Source organism: Suillus discolor (assembly GCF_016758755.1).
Source record: "Suillus discolor strain FC423 chromosome Unknown F5147scaffold_56, whole genome shotgun sequence".
Lineage (NCBI taxonomy): Eukaryota > Fungi > Basidiomycota > Agaricomycetes > Boletales > Suillaceae > Suillus > Suillus discolor.
Window position 1 is genome coordinate 220,332 of NW_024541303.1, and position 17,598 is coordinate 237,929.

The following is a 17,598-nucleotide window of genomic DNA, read 5'->3' on the forward strand; positions in this document are numbered from 1 at the left end:
ACGGGCTGGGTAGATTATATACCCTGTAGTGTTTGATTTCGGTTGAAATCACAGGTGTATAGTGTGCTTGTAATGGTATTGATGTTGTGCTGGACACTCTTATGATAATTCTGGAATTTCTTTTGTAACAGTGCCTTCTGCTTCCCGAGTCTCATATATAGGTTGATGTCCTGGAAGGTATAGTGGAGACTATGGGACCAATATCACCTCCTTCCATCTCTCATCATCTGATTCCTGTCTAACGAACTTTGTCCTCCGGTTAGGCATAACTCCAAGTTCGATATAGTCAACTTCAATGGGATCAATCAGAACCAACGCAAAGTTTCCTCTGGCTTCCTCGTAATTCTTAGCATCATACCCTTCCTCTCCGGGTTTCGCAACTGTGACAGGCCACTTTTCTGCATCGCTATAAGAGTCCATGGGGGAACCCGGAACAGGCCGGCACCACGATGCGCGCATGTGTGCACCGACGTTATCAAATTGCCTCTGTCGCTCGTCCTCCCAGTCCCACCCCTGACTCCGAAATGCATCATAAACCTCTCCCACGCCCTCGATTCCTTCGTTCTCCTTAAGTCCGGGTGAGGGGTAGATAGCCGCATGTCCAGAGACGCGGAATTGCTCGTTCGTGGCTTTGATCCAGAAGTGCGCTTCTACGCGATGGCTAGGGATGGACTTGATCTGGGCGACCTTTGGAGTGCGGATGTCTGTGGTTGTGAGGAGTAGGGGTAGAGAAGGCAGGGATGGATGGATGATGTGCCCCCTGAGGATGTGGCAACGAACGTGTGGAGTAGCGTTGTTGAAGTCGGTAGTTGCGAGCTGAAAGACTAGTTCGAATGATGATATTGGTCCGTGTCTCGATTCTCGTGGGGTGTGGTTGGGAGCTCACCATCTTTCATGCCGCCTTCCTTTTGCATAGCGAGCTTGAGAGCGTTGTGCCAGCGTGCGCTGCGAGTAGCCATGATAAAACAAGTGATTCGAGTGTACAAGTTAGACTATGACCGTGACGGTAATAGGATGGAGATATTGGAGCAACACTGAAGCTGTCCAGCTAAGGCAAACAATAAATTCATATATGCTACGCAAAAACCACTACCAAATACGCTCGAACTGGAGATATGATTCGGTAGACGCCTAACCCATCACATAGGCTTGCTGGGGAGCTGGGTTAACAGGACGCCATAGCGCTTTTTAAGAGTAACGCGGTGTCTCGAGAATTTATCATCGGGCGAGAAACGTGCTGTATAGACAAAGAATATTATCAGTATACTGATCAATGCACATTCTTGAGCCAGGAAAAATGGCATCAGGGGAGACGAACCTGGATGTGCAGACTTGGTAATTCGGCCTGTATCTGTTGCTTTCTGAAACAGCGAGTCAGACAAGAGCTACTCTATGATAGCGAAGGTGCTCACATTCAGAGTGTATATCCTGTTCCCACTCTCGTCTAGCGTATACATAAGATGCATGATGACTTGTGAATGGCAACTCGTTGAACTTGGGATGATGAGCACAAAACAAAATAATTTCTAGTGTTCTCACGCTGCCAGAAATGAGTATCGTTACAGCAGAGTCCTGCCAAAACTTTCTCTGGTATAGACTCAGTAAACCATACTCTCTTGACTTTTGCTACATAGCGTCTCTCGATGCTTCATTGCACTGTGATGTGCACTGCAGTACGCACGCGATAACATGTGCCTATGAACCAATAGGAATCAATATGTGTGTGGCTCAGCGAATGGTTAGCGCTTCAAATTGAAGTCAGCGTGCCGCGTGCCGCGTGCTGGCCATCATGCATCATACCTCGAACGTTCTTCGGAGTTCTGCCAAAGGATCATCGATGAGACACCCATTCCCTTTTCACATTACTTCTCAGTGTACCTCACCGTTTCTCTCACACTGATCCACTTGCAATGTGTGAAGACCATAGGCTAAATACCATTGATTCTCCTCCAGATCCAGCCGGGGAAATGTTGCTGAAAGCTCAGTATGTGGTCTCTTGAAATTCATCGCTTCCCTTATGCATTATTCGTCCAGCAACCCCGTAAAGGATTCTGTCAGTCCCTGCAGAAATTGAAGAATGGGTTAACCAAAAAACTTCCTGTGCGTAGACGTGAAGGTTGGTTGTTCTGAATACAGCTGAGTTTGTACAGAAACACCCTAAGCGAACACACAACCGCACCACTGCGGTCCAGAACGTTGACATTGAAGGGGCTTTGTTGAGTCAGAAGTCGAGGTAAGTGCTCGAGCTTGCTATCCTAGTCCTTCTGTTTTCTTATAGGCCACTCTATCCTTCCAACGACAACAAGCATCTCACCACATCTCAGATTCCCAGCGACTCCGTGAACCAAGGGCTGTCTGGAGAGCCTGCTTCACAGGTATTTTCGTCCAATACTTTGACTTTCTTCTCTAATATCGGCGGTCCCACTAGTTCAGGCTACTCCTTCCGGCGAGGAGGAAGAACCTGATCCTCAATTAGTTGATGTTGAACTTCAGGGTGCTTGTGATGGTATGCAAAGCATGGAATTACTCGGGAAACATGCAGCTCCTATGAAATCCGCCGCCGGCAATGCCTCAGCGAGTCTTGCTGTCGCAGATGATTTTGAGGCGGCGTATCTCCAACCCCTAAAGATGATCGGTAGTGTCCTTGAGAAGATTGCGGATGTATGGATGATTCTTCTTGATTGGAACTGAACTGATCAAATTGTATAGGTACATCCATACGCAAAGACGGTACTGGGTATGCTATCTGCTGTATCCAAAGTATGTTTGGTTTCTCCCGCAGTCCATTCTCATACTCAAAAGTTCCAATTCCATGCAGATTATGATTGCCCAAGCAGAGTGGGACAAATATACTCTTAATCTTCTCAAGAAGTTGGCTGATTGATCGAGACGTGGCCGTCTTTGTCTAACGTACGGGTAAGGATTGTGATACGCTTATTGTCTTTTACATTTACTCACACCGTTTCAGGTGATACCCTGGATCTCGGGGATCTCGCTTATGCAAAGGGCGCAGGACTACATACCATGAAACAGTGCCTACCAGGGACGCGCACGGAGATTTCTTCCCAGATTACAGACTGGATCAACGGCAGTGGAATGCTGCTAAACGTATGCTGCGGCTATCTGGCCCTGCAGGCACAGGCATATCAGCCATCGCTCGACCGATTGCCAAGGGGTTCAGTGACATGGGAGTGCTCGATTCATGTTTCTGCTTCAACAAGGCCGAGAAACGTCATGAAAAAGTTTTTTCCACCATTGTTCATGGCCTAGCTGATCGTAATGCGGAGATGAGACGAGCATTGGCGGATGCGGTTAAAAATTCCACTTCACTTAAGAACTCAGGATATTTTCCAGCAGGGAGAAACTTCTCATGGAACTATTGAAGAAATTCTCTACGTGAAGTGTGGGACCTGTCTTGATCGTGATGGAAGCGCTGGACGAAAGTGGCGGAGTGGAGACGCGGGGGGACCTTACTTGCCAATAAACTTCAGAACAAAGGTCTTCCCCAAGTCACAGAACTCCCATCCAACTTTCGGATATTCTCGTTACCTCTCGTCCACTTCATGATATCGAAGATGTATTTCACGGCACTCAGCATATTCTATGGTTATCCATGGACGAGATTCCAGCAACAGTAGCGAAGCACACGTTCGTATCTGAGGAGCTCAAGGGGCCATCGGATCTTGGCGACAGAGAGTTTGCAAATCTTGCTGCGAAAGCTGATGGACTTGTTGAGTGGGCACGTCTCGCCTGTGAATACATCAAAGATACGCCCCCAGGTGTATGCCACATGCCTCGCTTCAATACTCTCGTAAGCCGCAGTGCCAGAAAGCAGAAAAACGTGCTGCACGATATGTATTGAGACAAAGGTAGGCGTCGACAACGTTCAATGTCATCTTTTTAAAGCAGGTAAAGCGGATAGCACCAAGGGTGCGTATGTCGTACATAAGGGTGAGTGAGTTCGTCAGAGATGTGGAAGATGATTTGATATGAGTGTGCGATCCAGGATGACAGTGAAATTCAAAAACTAAAGTCCAATCAAGTCCAACACATACACAGACCCATTGGATGGGAGACAGTTGTTCTATTCAAGAAATCCTGATCGTTCGAGGATTTCTGCCACCCGCGTCCACCGGTGGGTGTAGAAAGTGAAATATTGGCGCTGACGGTCCAGCACACTGGCACTGGTAGGAACCATCGGTTCAGAAATAAGAATGGTGGTCCTAAGTCCTGTAGCATATGTAGTCGTTAGTTCTGTATAATGTGGTGGGAAAAAGGAATTGGGTGTTTGGACCTTGGTGCAAGCCTGAGCCGCTGGCTCTATTTGGTCCGACGTCTGCTTTTTTTCATATTGAATCTTGATCCCATTGCTGCACAACTTATTAGACGCGTGTCAAGCCTATCCGCGCGCCCGTGACATTTATGTAAACAAGAATGCCAACAACACAGCCTATCCGAGTCTGAGATGGACTGCCGCGTGTTATGCATCTGAGCCTAACCCTGCAAGTCCGTACTTATGATTCCTTCAAGTTCAATGGCACAACTCAGTCAGGTGGGTACCTCGTTTTTATGTTAGCTTGTTCCTCACCGTGGCATCCAAGCAGTTCCCGGGTAATCCTGAAGGGTTTACACTATTACCTAGTGGTGCTCCAACCAGTGGTACTATTGCGACTCACCGTCTGCTCTCCACCCATACTAGTTTGCCCCTTGCTGGAATTATTGGAGGGATTTCTCTTGGAATTTTGGCTGTCGGGCTATTGATCGTCCGCACACGCAAACTCAAAGAGAATGCCGCATCTGCTGGGACCTCTGAATCCTCACCTCTCCTAGTTCAATATCAAGCACCACTTAATCTTCAGGTGGGGAGCTCGATGAAATTTCCGCATACCCAGCGCAGTGGACTGATTAAAGAGGATGGATAGACTTATACTGCCAAGTTAGAAAACGACATATTACTTTGTTCCGTCTGTGCAAAGCTGGATTTTTACAGGATCCTCCTTTATGGCATCCACGAGCTGGAGCCGATACCACTCGGTTCACTGTCATCTATTTTCGAAAAATCTTATCAGTGCAGTTTCTGTCGCCTCATCTCACTGTATGTCCGTCAGACACGGATTATGGAGGACTTTCCTCACATTGATATCTCAGAGATTGAATGTGGGGTCCACACGACGCTTTGTGGTGCTCTTCGGAGGGGACCTCATCCCCCACTCCGTTATGGCCGCCGCCTCTACATCACCGGGAACGGCCTCTGGCAGACACATCCCGCTTTCAGGGCAGTGGGTCCATTATTCATTCATCTCATGCAAGAAGATGCTTCCAAGTTTGGGAGACCGGTCGATCTTCATGGTCGCAGGGTGAAAAACACGGTGGATGTCGGTCTGGTGAAGAAATGGATTAAGTTGTGTCAAGAAAACCATGGAGATAAATGTCGGAATGTTTGGAGAATGGACAGAAACCTGCCGGAGTTCGTGAGAGTGGTGGACGTAGTATCGATGGCCGTGATCCCTGCACCTTCTCACCGTTTTCGTCACGTCGCCCTCAGTTATGTATGGGGAGGCAACGGTGCAGAGTATTGGACGACAAAGGATAATATAGCAAAGCGCTCCATACCTGGCGGATTGAATGCGGCAAACCTCCCTGACACCATTACAGACTCGATTTCATTCGTGCGACAACTTGGTGAACGTTACGTATGGATCGACGCTCTGTGCATCATTCAAGATGATTTGCAGGACAAGATCAGTCAGCTGCACGCTATGGATTCGGTCTATGGCCTGTCTTATTTCACGTTAATTGCTGCTGGCGGAAAAACAGCTCGAGACCCTCTCCCAGGGTGCCGTCCACGAACTAGAACGCCGCAAATACATATCGAAGTCGTCCAAGGACTTCATCTCTTTGTGACTCCTCCAACACATGAGAAGGCTCTCGGAATGTCCGCTTGGATTACGCGTTGTTGGACCTATCAAGAGAGCGCGCTGTCCTGCCGAAGGATATACTTCACTGAGCAGCAGGTCTACTTTGAGTGCCGATGTCAGGTTTTCTGTGAAAACATCGTCGCGGAAAGTAAGGCCGACTTCTGCAGGAGCTTTCTTCGGCATTCACGGGAAGAATATTTCCCATTCTCAACTGACTCCTTCTGGAGTTACAAGTATGCCGTTGAGAGGTGCACACGACGTAATCTCACCGTCGAATCAGACATTGTCGATGCTCTCACTGGAGTGACAAATGCTTTGGTAGTAGCATTTGGACTCGGCGACCCCGCTAGAGCTTTTCAATATGGAATGATGTTGACGGAGCTGCATCACGCACTTCTCTGGCAACATGATCCACTTACACCTCGCACTCGTCGTTCGCTTGCTGAAGGAAGCAACTCATCTTGACCTTCTTGGGCATGGGCGACATGGTGTGGTGCTGTTATCTACATGTCACGGGGTGTGTATAGGCAGACTAGGGTTGTTGGTTATAGCAGCGAAGTGTTGGTGGATGAGACGCTTGTGGATGTTTGGTACATCGTGGACCATGGTGGCGGTATAGTGCCCCTCAATGTTCAGAGGGTGTCACGAGTTTATTGGATAGAGGAAGAGCAGCCCCCGTATTCCTCTCCGGGAAGGACCTTGGACCCAACAGCGATGCCATTGGACACTCATCGACCACTAAAACCAGGCACTCTCATTTTTTGCACGACTTCCAGCCACTTTGCCATTACAAGGCGAGGTGGTGAATCAAATGAAGAATCGAGCCCTGCCGACCACTATGGTCTCTTTAATATCCTCTCCGCCACGTCTTCTCCCACTTGGGTTGGCACTGTCATCCTGCCATTGAACCCTGCCCCGCCAAGTTCTCTCGAATTCATCGTGCTTTCCCGTTGTGATGGTATGCACGGCTTGTACGATGAAGAGAGTATCAAGCCTTACCGTGGGTGCTTGCTACATGTGATGGCGGTTAGTGAGAATGAGGGCTTGATGGAACGTGCTGGATTGGGCATCATTCATATCGTTGCCTGGGTTGCTTCAACGCCGGAGGAGAAGGTGGTGTTTCTCCGATAATGGCTGGCAGTGATAGTTTGGGTTCAACTTCGATTGTTCAAAGCGAGAATTTACTGTCTTTCAATTTGTTGACTCGCTGGTATTGTACAGTTACGTGTGACCTTAGCTTCAGCGTTCCCGTGTTGGTCGTGATGCCACTGATCGGAACCAGTCTGTTACAGTACATCATAATGGTGCTTGCGCCCCAATTCCCCGACGCCATTTTGAATTGGCGCTCAGGATATGGGTCAGTACTAGTGATTTAGATCTGTGGCCCAATTCATGCGATCCGGGGCTAGTACGTTTATTGGCATCCCAAAATGGCATGGCAATGGCGGCGATATCGGCTCGGCTCGTTCCTCGGCTGGCCGACATCATGACATGCTCACTACGACAGAGTCTCTAGTGCTTCAATTTTTCAACCAATGGCGAGTGCATGCAACGTGTCAGTACTTCAGTCGTTGAACCGGTGAAAATCGAAGTATCGAGCCGTGGAAAAAACTAGCTATAAATCTTTTTGATGATGGGAATTTTTTTGTGCTCGACAGTCTCCCGAGGACTACTAGTACTTATTGGTAGTATCGTTGGATGTCAGGAAAGAGACCGGGGGTCTGCCATGTACTAGTCTGCATCCATGTAAGTACATAATATCCTACAAGTATAACATCCTCTGTGAAACAGGAAATATGAGATAATAAGACTTAGTTGCATCGCGCGTGTTGTTGTTATCATTACACTTCATGTTCTTCAGCTAACTCGTGCCCTCTTTGTAGCACCGCCATCCTCCTCTTCCTCCTCTTCTTCGTCTCCTTCGCTGATTTCGTCCGCATAACGTTTCACGCCGCCAGCAGAAGTGGGAGGCTCGTCTTCGTCTTCCTCGAAATACTCGTCATCGTCCTCGGCGTCCTCATCGTCATCAGCAGTAGCGGCCGAGACTGATGTGCCATTCTGGAGGAATTGCATGAGCCTCCTATGGAGAAAGAAAACGATGTATACGTACCTCGCCAACTAGTAGCGCCGTCAAACTTGGTTTGCTCTGTACCAATAACTCAACATTCTTCAAGAGGCGACAGACCAGGATTCAACATACCCTTGATGCGGCACCTCCTTCCTCTTCATCCTCCCCTTCATCTTCGTCTTCTTCAGCTCCGACTGGGTGGGGCGAGCCACCTTGTTCTTCTTCGCCCTGTTTTCATAAAACGTTGACGGAGCAATTGAAAAGGAGGTAGACACAATTGTTGTGCGAAAACGAGAGCGAGTTTAGATGCACAGAATATAAGAATAATATCAGAAAATAATATGCAGACCTCGACCTCATATTCATCGCTCTCCTCGCCTTCGTCAACCTCCTCCGGCTCTTCTCCAGGGACTGTAGGCTCTAGCGTGGGGTCAGGGGACATTTTCGGGGCTGTGAAAAGTATGACGCAGAGCCTTAAGGAATTGTGTTCGATGCTGGTTGAATTTTAACCAGCTGTGAACGGGGAAGCGAGAAAAAGATTAGCGCCATGGTGACATAGCGAAATGATGGTTCTCACCCCAGGGTAGGTAGCTGACGAACGTTTGGTCCTGTGCTCAACACGTCGCACGCTCAGAAAAGGTCGCCGTCCCAGGGGGATTGCTGTCTTTGGATGAGGCGGGAGGTCGTTGCGTTGGGGGGTCGTTCACACCATCTAAACTTACTAACCCTTATTTCTTCTCAATCTTCAGGGTAAACATGGATTGCGTCCTCTCCCGACGGTACGCCGAATTTACTCATACCATTCGTGCTAATTAAATAATACCTAGGAGATTTATCTTGGTTCATTGCGCAATCTAACGAAGATACCCTGGTCCGCTCGCTAGAGACTAGCTAATGGTGATCTTGTCAGCACCCGCCGAATTCGGGGTATGATCGATCCTCAATATCAACACTAGTTTCATTATCTGGCAGCCGATATGAAATTGATTTTATATGGCTCGGCAAAAACATGGAAACTGATGCGAAACAACTCGCGGAAGTTTATGCAGACTTTGCTGTGTATTGAGTGCAATCTGGACGCTTCATGTTGACTCCCGCATCAACCACCCGAGGCGAGTCCTATGAATGCAGTAAGTGAACAAGATCAACCTATGATTTACTCGCCTCTGACGTCAGACGCTTCGTCAGCAATCCAAGTTTTGTTAGGAGTAGATTGGTCACACTATCATACAGGGGCCCCTATTGGCCCTCATTTAAGACAACTGTCTTCTGCAAAACATTATCCATCTCTTCAACGTTCGAACGTTCAACACTCACGCAACATGGTTATCAAGATCGTCCGATGGTGTGTCTTGAGTGCGTCGTTATTTCCCTACACGTCGTCAACTAGCTCATCTTCATCGCAGCGTTCACTCTCATCTTCGCAATCGTGGTGCTCGGTATAAGTGCACACCTCATCGCCATCCGACCTACACACTACTGGCATTTTGCTGCCCTTGCAGTCGCAGTCTCTTCCCTGACAATTCTGACATTCCCTGTTATGTGCGTTTTCTTCCCAATTGGCCGAGCTAGCACTCATTTATGGTCGCAAAATTCAGTCTCCTGGTCGATACCTTCCTAGGTAGCGCTTCAACAGAACGAATCTTTGGCGAGGCTCTTTGGCTAAGTATGTACCTCTTGACTTCCAATATCATTTTCAATGATTATTTACGATTTTTACGATTCTGAAGGTATCATGTGGATTTTGTGGCTCGCAACTGGAGCTAACGCCACTCATGCGGCTCGCGTACACTTCTTCGCAGGTGGTTGTAGTTTCTGTAAGTACCATATTTCCAGAACGGGGTCGCTTTTCTGATCATGTTATCTTCACCTTCGCTTCTCAGTCTCTGGCTTTTCCAGTAAGATTTGCAATGAGTTCAGGGTCGTGGAAGCTTTCGCTTATATCAACTTCATCATCCGTGCGTCTTTCCCCTTTTTATTTTTCTGTTTCTTAAGGGACATTTTCAGTGCTTTGCTATACAATCGGGTTATTCGCGTATGAGTTTACGCGCGACCAATCTCAGGCTGGGCAGGGTGCTACGGGTTCTCAAACCACTCAGAAGCAAGCTCCTCCCAACACGACAGGTCAGTAGCGGCGAATTGCTACATCAAGCCATGCAACTGATTTTGCGCATGATCAACAGCTGTCTGAACGTGAATCGTCGAACGTCAACTTCCCCGAGCATTGCGTAGGAAATTGGCTTGCAACGTAGTTTCTATCTTTGTTCAGAAAATTAATACTCTAATTTTTGTATGCATAGTCATCGTTTACAATGTTACGTAATTGCTCTCGAGACAAGATGTCCGATTTATTGTGACTCAACTCGTCGGTTTGTGATGTGCATTGAGTGCCCACTCTGCTTCCTTCGCCGTTCGCAGCCTAGATCCACACTTGAGTCACTGGAATTTCTTCTCGTTCTTCTCCAACTTCCGTGAGTGAGATATATTAGATTTTGAAGGTCTCAGGCTATTTGCTAAGTCACCAACTTCAGATTTGACTCATTGGTATTTCTTCTCAAGTTGCCAAATTTGACCACCCGAAGTTCTCTCGTCTTGTCAGACAAACCGGGAACCCCCAGCACACTGGAATACTTGACTTGTCTGATTAAAGCTTTTCACCTCCGAATGCTCATCGCGGTGAACCAATGCTAACGTTCTTCTGCTTCTAGCTCGCAGAACTGAGGGTCGCAGAATGCCGCTGATAACAAAGACAGCCTCGTGTATGTCACGCTAGTCGGCCAACGTCAGACTTATCAGCAACTAGGCTAGTTTAGCACTCACTTGGAAGGCACATGCTAATCTGGCCAAGTCGTACGATTCTGAAGGCATACCGCAACGAGGTACAACAGGTTGACATCAGAAAGCAGCCTTTACCCATTCTGCTGTGACAGGCCACTCTATTCCGCCTCGTGTTGCTTGCGCTATCAGGACGCCCTATTGTCCACAGAACGATCTACGGGCAAATCGGATCTCTCTGCGACGGATCACGGTGACCCGACTTTCTCCATGTTTGAGCCATTTCCGTTGCACGTTTCTGACGGATCGCTCCGTGATGACTCTTCTTTTAAACACGTTTGTGTTATCCAGCAGCCAGCTCCGGGCATTATTGTCTTGTCTTACACATCGATGGAACATCTGCGACTATCATGGAAGTATATGTGTACTGCGTTCGTATTCCGCCTGTGTTATTTTGAGCCATTGAGCTTTATTAGGAGCGTGTCAAGTCTTTTCTATGCTGAGCACTGAGCGCTGATTGGACGAGTGGTCCCCTTGTACAGCATGTCATAGCAACAACTGTGTCGTAGCGTGACTGCTTTCGTATCGCTGCGTTATCAGCTACCATCGAGCTATTTGTTGCGTAGGTCGGCACCGGTGCTGCACAGTAACATACAGCTCAGATGGCATTCTAGTGCGTATTTTGCCAGGTCCGAAGAACTAAAATTGCAGTGACGCTTTTAGCAGTCTATCGCCGACGGCGTGCGCAGCAGTCCATTAGCGTGATATAGAGGTTTTTTCGCATGAGCATGATCTACGAGTCTAGAATTTGCCATGAGTTAGATGCTTCGCGATGTTGTCGAGGAGTTTAATTATTGTACGATATGATGATCAGTGTCCTGCGCCACACAGATCAAACCCTGCCTGCATGCGGGGTAAAGGTGAGTTATCAACTAGCCCTATTTCATGCAAGTACTGATCACGTACACGGTAAACGGTTTCAGATGGGTCTTGTGATTTGTGTAGCAAGAGCTGTGGGTCTCGCACAGGAACAACAACTTAAGCCCAAGCACCACGAGAGAATATGCCTGATGTGAACATGGCACTAATTTGTCATGTTACAGTTCGGTCTCATCTGAGCGAGTGAGCTGGATTGTGTTCTGGGCGCTCGCAAACATCCGTGATTCTGTTATCACCAAGGTGATTCTGGTATCGGTTCTCAGCGACTGCCACTAGTTCGGATGGGCCTGGAGACGAGTGTGGTTCACTTCGATGGGCGGTCCCGTTCTGGTGTTGTGCTTGCTTTGATACTTGATATAATTAAGGAAGGGTTCTAGGGAAGCAATATAAAATAGAATAAGAATAAATGGAAGAAACGGAGAAGGGAGACAAAACGGAGAGATGTTTTTTGAGTTACGGCAAGCATTAATTGTGACCAAGCAAGGCCAGACAACGACTTGAACAGCCTTTCAACCAAGCGAACTAACTCCTGCGGCAGCAAATCCTTTTTTACTCAAAGTCAATCATACTCATTGACTCAGTCTTTCGTTAATACTTTATAATCCTGCTTTTCCTATACTCTCACAAGTGCTGCTATTTTGCGTTTGGCAGTTTGCGGTTCAATATACCGTGTCACTGCACAGCTAGCCTCGAGGCAGAAATCTGAACTCAGTTTGTTCATATCTGGCAGCTTTTCAACCGTAACCTTGATCAAGGTCCCGCAGTATTAACTGCCAGTAATCTCTGTCAAGTCAGTACCCAAATCATTGATTGTCAGTACCTTGGCCTCACAGAACGGCATCGTTGACCGTAACGCATCTTTTTATTTCCCCCGTGGTCTCCTCGTGGCCTTTCACGCCAACGCCGCGCGACGATTACCCATAATATCTCCCGCCCTAATTAATCCATTTCTCAACTGTCACAGAATTCGATTCCCTTTGTCGTCTGCTCTTCTCTCTCTTGCACCTTCACTCCCACATACACCCTGTTCACCGGAAGTCACATACCCAACCCACAGCCTCCCATTCCGATTCACGTAGGACTTTAGAGAGACGGCTTGCTTATCCCTTTTCTCGTAAAACCTCGCCAATTTTTATTCCCGCGGATGCCTGGTGTAGCCGCCACCTTTCATCAGCGCGGTGCTTCAAAGAAAAACTTCAAATCTGTCCTTGGCTTCGGGTCTTTCAACCGAAGCCGTTCTTCCGTCGACTCTTACCTTCCCCGTCAACCTACAAGTAGGGTCAGCATCGATACCACGAGAAGTTTTCAATACAAGCGCAAATCCCGCCAAGAACGTGCGAGTGCAACCGACGCCTCCTCTGATTCACTCTCAAGTTCGCCCCACGCACATCAGGAGCATAGTCAGAACCACAAACACGACCCAAATAACACCGTCCGCAGTATGAAGTCCATAGACGCCGCTCATACCCGTCCTCTTAGAAGACCACCGGTCAGGATCGATGCTCAGGAAGGTCCCTGGAGCGTCAGCGTCGCTGAGACTCCACACGATGTACACTCGTATAGCATTTACATAAAGAGTGAGTCTTGCATTTTCGCTCCACTCTTTCTCCACCATGTTGGTCAGAACGAATTCGTTCATTACCTACGCAATTGGATTTTCGTCTGGCTTTCCGAGGTAGCCGGGTTGCCATTCTGTGTGCATGTGATTGCCGTCCAGTGTTTTATGTCCTAAGGCCCCGTTAATTCCTACCACATGTCTTTAACAAACGAACCTGCTAATGATATTCTTTCTTCCGCAGCCTCCACGCACAACCTCACCCTGACTCGCACTGCCACAGAGGTCGTCGAGTTGCACGGCAAGCTTGCAGACTCCGTCCCAGGCACCAGACTTCCCAAGTTGCCCGTAGACTCGGCGGCTCAACCCATCAAGCGGAATATCTTCCTCAACACGCTATCCCGCCTTGCCTCACCAAGCAACAAAGTAGCGCGCACGGTATCTACACGCATAGCCAGCGCTAGTTCCATCACTCCCATTGTTTCACCTACGCACGAGATCGGCGACCCTTTTACAGAGACGGGTGCCACAGGTTCAGGAGGCAACGTAGTCACGAGCCTTGCTGCATATCTCACCACCATCTCAAATGAACCAACGTTCCGACAGACCCGCGCATGGAAGCGTTTTGTACGTGTGCGCACCGATGACCTCGAGAGCGTGCGTGTAGAGCGCGCGATCAAGCGTGTGCGCTCTGATCTGGCAGCGCATGGTAGCTCCAATGTTACCACAAACGTCAGCTCGGGCAACGTCAGTGAAATTGAGGTGGATGATACCAATGATGCTACGAGCGAAGTCAATCTGAACGATTTTGCTGTCGGTGACTTGAGGGAGGAGGGGATCAAAGAGGAAGAAGAGGATGTAGAGTCTATTCCTGTTCAGGTGGAGGCTCTAGCTCCTGTTGCGGATGGGGCTCCTCTTACTGAAGCGCCTGAGGACATTGTCGTCGCGGATGAAGCAGTTCCTACACCCATAGAGGCAGAACTTGCAGTTCCTAACGCAGCCGATGGGGAAGAGACAGCTGTGTCTACGCCTGTCGCAGAGGTCCAAGCTTCCCGGATACTTCGTTCCCACTCTGCCGATCCCGATAAAGCTAGCCGTTTGTCGCGAGTATACACCTCCTCGACATTGCAGGAAGGTACGAGCTCCCAAACGGGCGATGACTCTTCAATCAGCACCAACACTGGGGGGCGTAAGAATCGTACCAAGTCGACTGACCCGAACAGGGAACTCAAGAAGCGCTCAAAACGCAAGGTTGTCATTGATGACTTTGAGATGATGCGTGTCCTTGGAAAGGGGTGTGCTGGCAAGGTCTTACTTGTGAAACACAAGACGAGCTCGGATCTGTATGCCCTGAAGGCGATCACGAAACGTCATGTACTGGCACATCAGGAACTGCAGCACACGTTGACCGAACAAGCTGTGCTCAAACGGATGGCAGCAGAGTCGAAAGACCCATTCGTTGTCAAGCTCTGGTGGAGTTTTCATGATAAGGAGAATCTATTTTTAGTCATGGTATGCTTCTTCATAGAAGTGCACAACACGCACATTAATGGCGTTTTCTCCTAGGATTTCCATCCAGGCGGTGACCTTGCCACGCAGCTTGCACGTTGGGGTAGGCTAGGTCGGGACCGTGCCCGGTTTTACGCCGCGGAGATAGTCGAAGGTGTCGAGGGCCTGCATGCAGCCGGGGTCATCTACCGTGACCTGAAACCTGAAAACATCCTGATTGGTGCAGATGGGCATATCGTACTGACAGACTTTGGCCTCTCAAAAGAATTCCCACGTCGTGTAGCTGCAACGACCGCGCCTCCTACTCCCACACGAGGCGAGTTCTATTCAGCTCCGGGCAGTGAGCCTGCGACGCCGCCCTGGATGAAGGCCGAAAAGAGTCAAGACGCTGTAATGGGATGGCATGGACAGACTGTCGGCCCTATGGATGCGACGACGACTTTCTGTGGCACAGCAGAGTATTTGGCTCCAGAGGTGATCCAAGGATTGCCATATAGTTACGAGGTCGACTGGTGGAGTTTCGGCACCATGCTTTATGAGATGCTGACGGGAATTGTAAGTGCCCTGGGTTGAAGCTTCGACGGCTACTCATGTGCAATAGACGCCATTCTGGGCGAATAACCACTCCGACATGTATGTCAGGGTCCTCCAGGATGAGCTGCAATTCCCTGAGGATAGAGCAATTGACCAAGATACCAAGAGCTTGATTAGAGGGGTGGGTAATGCTTCTTGTCCATGACCACAAATCATTTATAGTCGCCTTCGCATAGCTCTTGCAACGAAATCCTGCACTTAGGATGTGCGAGCCGCGGATCAAGCGGCACCCGTACTTCTCTATGATGTGAGTTTATCACGAGGCCAACTTTCCTGATCTTGATTTCTTCCCCTTCAGTGACTGGTCGCACGTGTATTACAAGCGCTACATACGTGAGGCATATTCGCTGCTGCGATAGATAGATGTGCTTACTTGACGTTATCCCTCTAGCCCCCTATATCCCACCTATTGATCCATCCAATGCCAGTGATACCCAGAACTTCGACGACACATTCCTGGATATGGAACCAGTGATTGACGACCCGAACGATCAGGAACAAACTGATACAGACCGTGACCAAACGGACGCTGAGCCTACAGATGGGGAAGGCGAGGATTCAAGCACGACACCCTCGCATTCCCGTAGCCCATCAGTGCATCCAATTGACGAGAGCGTCGATGTCTTTGACGGGTATTCGTTCAAGGGCCGGCATTCTGTTATCCTGGACGATGATGACGATGATGAGGTATCTGGAGAATCTGAACGGGAAGAGACCGATGAGGAAGAGGTACCAGAGATTCTTTCAAATATTGCGGATACCCCTCTGCAACCGGAGGTCGAGGAGGCATCACCTGTTGTCGATGAAACGACTCCAGAACCGAAGACTCCTGAAGCCAGACCACAAGTCCTACCAGAGGAACAACCCGCCGAGATCGTCGTTCAGCCGCAAGAGGAGACTACAACACTGGTTGAGGAACCTGCAACCCCAGTTGAACCTATCGCACTCTCAGAGCCGCCATCTGCTCCTCTCAAGGAATCACCGTTACCGACTACTCCCACGTCGCCGCCTCAGGAGATTGTGCCTATTCCACCAGCTAAGGATGTCAAGCAGAAGGTCACAAAGCCAGCCGCTCCTCGGCCGAGCGCCCATCGTTCAACACGTAATCGCCGAGAGAAGTCTGGTGTCCCTGCACTTGACCGCTTCCTTTCCGATGGCCCTGACGAGGAAGAATGCACTGAGAAGGAGGAGGAGGAGGACTGGGACTTTATTGAAGCTGGGGATGGCGAGGACCGCAATGGTACCAAGGGCACAAGCTTGTTTGCTCGGGGTGTCGTCGACCGATACCGGTTGGCCGTATTCCGCAAAGCATCAACCCCTTCGCAACGGATGGGTGGACGCTCATTTTCTGGCATGTCAAAAGAGTCTGATGTTCACGGTACCGACCCGGCAGAGTCACCTAGTCCATCAGAGAAGCATCGTCGTGGACGTGCACCTGCATTGAAGTTCCGAAAAACGCCCAGACAGTTCCTCCGTGCAAAGTCTCCGCCATCATCGTTTCCCACCACCAAGTCATCTTCTACTGCAAAAACCCTCACTCCTTCCACATCCGCTACCCTATCATCGGTATCAAGTGGTGGCCTCCTTTCACCTTCCGTTTCAGGCACTAGTCCAACACCGATGTCCCCATCGCTCAAGTCGAAAGAATCAGCAACTTCAGTCGGCGAAAGTCTATCGTCGGATCAGTCAAACGGTGATACGATACCAGAAACCCTTTTTTCACCCGAATCGACGAGGGGAGCCCCGGCCGCTCACACGGAAGAGCCCGAGAAGCTTAAGACCAAAAAGCTTAAGAAGTACAAAGAAGGAGCAGAGAAAATGCTGTCCCTCTTTGCTTCTCCTCGTCAGTGATCACGATCCAGTCGACCGCGGGACCGGTCCCTCTTCTTCTCTTCTGCTGCTTCCGCATTCTCACCAAGTCAAAGTCAAACAATAATCTTGTATCCTTCATCTCAAGACTCATTATCACTATGCATCGCCTCACAATTACTTACTAGCACTTTCCTTTTTTTTTCATTGACCTTTTTATATCAGTTCATCGAGGATGGGTCGCGAACTAGAATCGCGACCGGTTTTTTGCTCCATTACATATGGATATGGACTGGGTGCTCGTTTTACGTTTCTTAATTGATCACGTCCCTCTGTCGTTACTTCCGGGCCATTACTGTTTTGCTGAAGCCAAAATCAAACAGGAGGCATTATTGTACAGATTTATTTAAATCCTTATAATTTGCTTCTTC

General features: G+C 48.9%; 7 protein-coding genes across 7 annotated transcripts; 5 read left to right on the forward strand and 2 right to left on the reverse strand.

Annotated features, from left to right (window-relative positions):
* Positions 1 to 115: 115 nt before the first annotated feature.
* F5147DRAFT_711459 (pyridoxamine 5'-phosphate oxidase-domain-containing protein) lies at positions 116 to 1,021 on the reverse strand. Its single transcript, XM_041438326.1, has 2 exons — positions 887 to 1,021; positions 116 to 824 (listed from the first exon to the last, which is right to left on the reverse strand). Exons 1-2 carry the CDS (start codon positions 957 to 959, stop codon positions 190 to 192), a joined length of 708 nt encoding a protein of 235 aa, XP_041289375.1. The 5' UTR covers positions 960 to 1,021; the 3' UTR covers positions 116 to 189.
* On the reverse strand, positions 1,022 to 1,514 carry F5147DRAFT_711462 (H/ACA ribonucleoprotein complex, subunit Nop10). Its single transcript, XM_041438327.1, has 3 exons — positions 1,413 to 1,514; positions 1,319 to 1,361; positions 1,022 to 1,237 (listed from the first exon to the last, which is right to left on the reverse strand). Exons 1-3 carry the CDS (start codon positions 1,464 to 1,466, stop codon positions 1,140 to 1,142), a joined length of 195 nt encoding a protein of 64 aa, XP_041289376.1. The 5' UTR covers positions 1,467 to 1,514; the 3' UTR covers positions 1,022 to 1,139.
* Positions 1,515 to 1,986: 472 nt separating this feature from the next.
* Positions 1,987 to 2,884, forward strand: F5147DRAFT_777206 (uncharacterized protein; the record flags this gene model as incomplete). The annotated part of the gene is made up of 6 exons (XM_041441953.1): positions 1,987 to 2,100; positions 2,151 to 2,233; positions 2,279 to 2,375; positions 2,434 to 2,661; positions 2,710 to 2,760; positions 2,819 to 2,884. The coding sequence occupies 6 exons, from the start codon at positions 1,987 to 1,989 to the stop codon at positions 2,882 to 2,884; spliced, it is 639 nt and encodes a 212-aa protein (XP_041289377.1).
* Positions 2,885 to 3,023: 139 nt separating this feature from the next.
* On the forward strand, positions 3,024 to 3,487 carry F5147DRAFT_333567 (uncharacterized protein). Its single transcript, XM_041429267.1, has one exon. The coding sequence runs from the start codon at positions 3,111 to 3,113 to the stop codon at positions 3,381 to 3,383; it is 273 nt and encodes a 90-aa protein (XP_041289378.1). The 5' UTR covers positions 3,024 to 3,110; the 3' UTR covers positions 3,384 to 3,487.
* Positions 3,488 to 4,482: 995 nt separating this feature from the next.
* F5147DRAFT_747254 (heterokaryon incompatibility protein-domain-containing protein) lies at positions 4,483 to 7,049 on the forward strand (the record flags this gene model as incomplete). The annotated part of the gene is made up of 3 exons (XM_041439926.1): positions 4,483 to 4,552; positions 4,942 to 6,351; positions 6,478 to 7,049. The coding sequence occupies 3 exons, from the start codon at positions 4,483 to 4,485 to the stop codon at positions 7,047 to 7,049; spliced, it is 2,052 nt and encodes a 683-aa protein (XP_041289379.1).
* A 2,259-nt stretch (positions 7,050 to 9,308) lies between these two features.
* On the forward strand, positions 9,309 to 10,118 carry F5147DRAFT_777210 (uncharacterized protein; the record flags this gene model as incomplete). The annotated part of the gene is made up of 6 exons (XM_041441954.1): positions 9,309 to 9,342; positions 9,393 to 9,528; positions 9,585 to 9,652; positions 9,717 to 9,803; positions 9,870 to 9,944; positions 9,994 to 10,118. The coding sequence occupies 6 exons, from the start codon at positions 9,309 to 9,311 to the stop codon at positions 10,116 to 10,118; spliced, it is 525 nt and encodes a 174-aa protein (XP_041289380.1).
* Positions 10,119 to 12,573: 2,455 nt separating this feature from the next.
* Positions 12,574 to 17,383, forward strand: F5147DRAFT_333762 (uncharacterized protein). Its single transcript, XM_041429268.1, has 7 exons — positions 12,574 to 13,277; positions 13,500 to 14,767; positions 14,822 to 15,319; positions 15,366 to 15,479; positions 15,535 to 15,605; positions 15,657 to 15,691; positions 15,750 to 17,383. Exons 1-7 carry the CDS (start codon positions 12,845 to 12,847, stop codon positions 17,207 to 17,209), a joined length of 3,879 nt encoding a protein of 1,292 aa, XP_041289381.1. The 5' UTR covers positions 12,574 to 12,844; the 3' UTR covers positions 17,210 to 17,383.
* Positions 17,384 to 17,598: the final 215 nt, after the last annotated feature.

Excerpts from the sequence above, each read along its gene's own strand:
- F5147DRAFT_333762 (XM_041429268.1), top strand. The coding sequence starts at position 12,845 with ATGCCTGGTGTAGCCGCCACCTTTCATCAGCGCGGTGCTTCAAAGAAA. Across the intron at positions 15,480-15,534 it reads CCAAGAGCTTGATTAGAGGG|CTCTTGCAACGAAATCCTGC; the intron begins GTGGGTAATGCT and ends GCCTTCGCATAG. Across the intron at positions 15,606-15,656 it reads CACCCGTACTTCTCTATGAT|TGACTGGTCGCACGTGTATT; the intron begins GTGAGTTTATCA and ends CTTCCCCTTCAG.
- F5147DRAFT_711462 (XM_041438327.1), bottom strand. The coding sequence starts at position 1,466 with ATGCATCTTATGTATACGCTAGACGAGAGTGGGAACAGGATATACACT. Across the intron at positions 1,362-1,412 it reads ACAGGATATACACTCTGAAT|AAAGCAACAGATACAGGCCG; the intron begins GTGAGCACCTTC and ends TCGCTGTTTCAG. Across the intron at positions 1,238-1,318 it reads TACCAAGTCTGCACATCCAG|CACGTTTCTCGCCCGATGAT; the intron begins GTTCGTCTCCCC and ends TTGTCTATACAG.
- F5147DRAFT_333567 (XM_041429267.1), top strand. The coding sequence starts at position 3,111 with ATGCTGCGGCTATCTGGCCCTGCAGGCACAGGCATATCAGCCATCGCT.
- F5147DRAFT_711459 (XM_041438326.1), bottom strand. The coding sequence starts at position 959 with ATGGCTACTCGCAGCGCACGCTGGCACAACGCTCTCAAGCTCGCTATG. Across the intron at positions 825-886 it reads GGAAGGCGGCATGAAAGATG|TCTTTCAGCTCGCAACTACC; the intron begins GTGAGCTCCCAA and ends CATTCGAACTAG.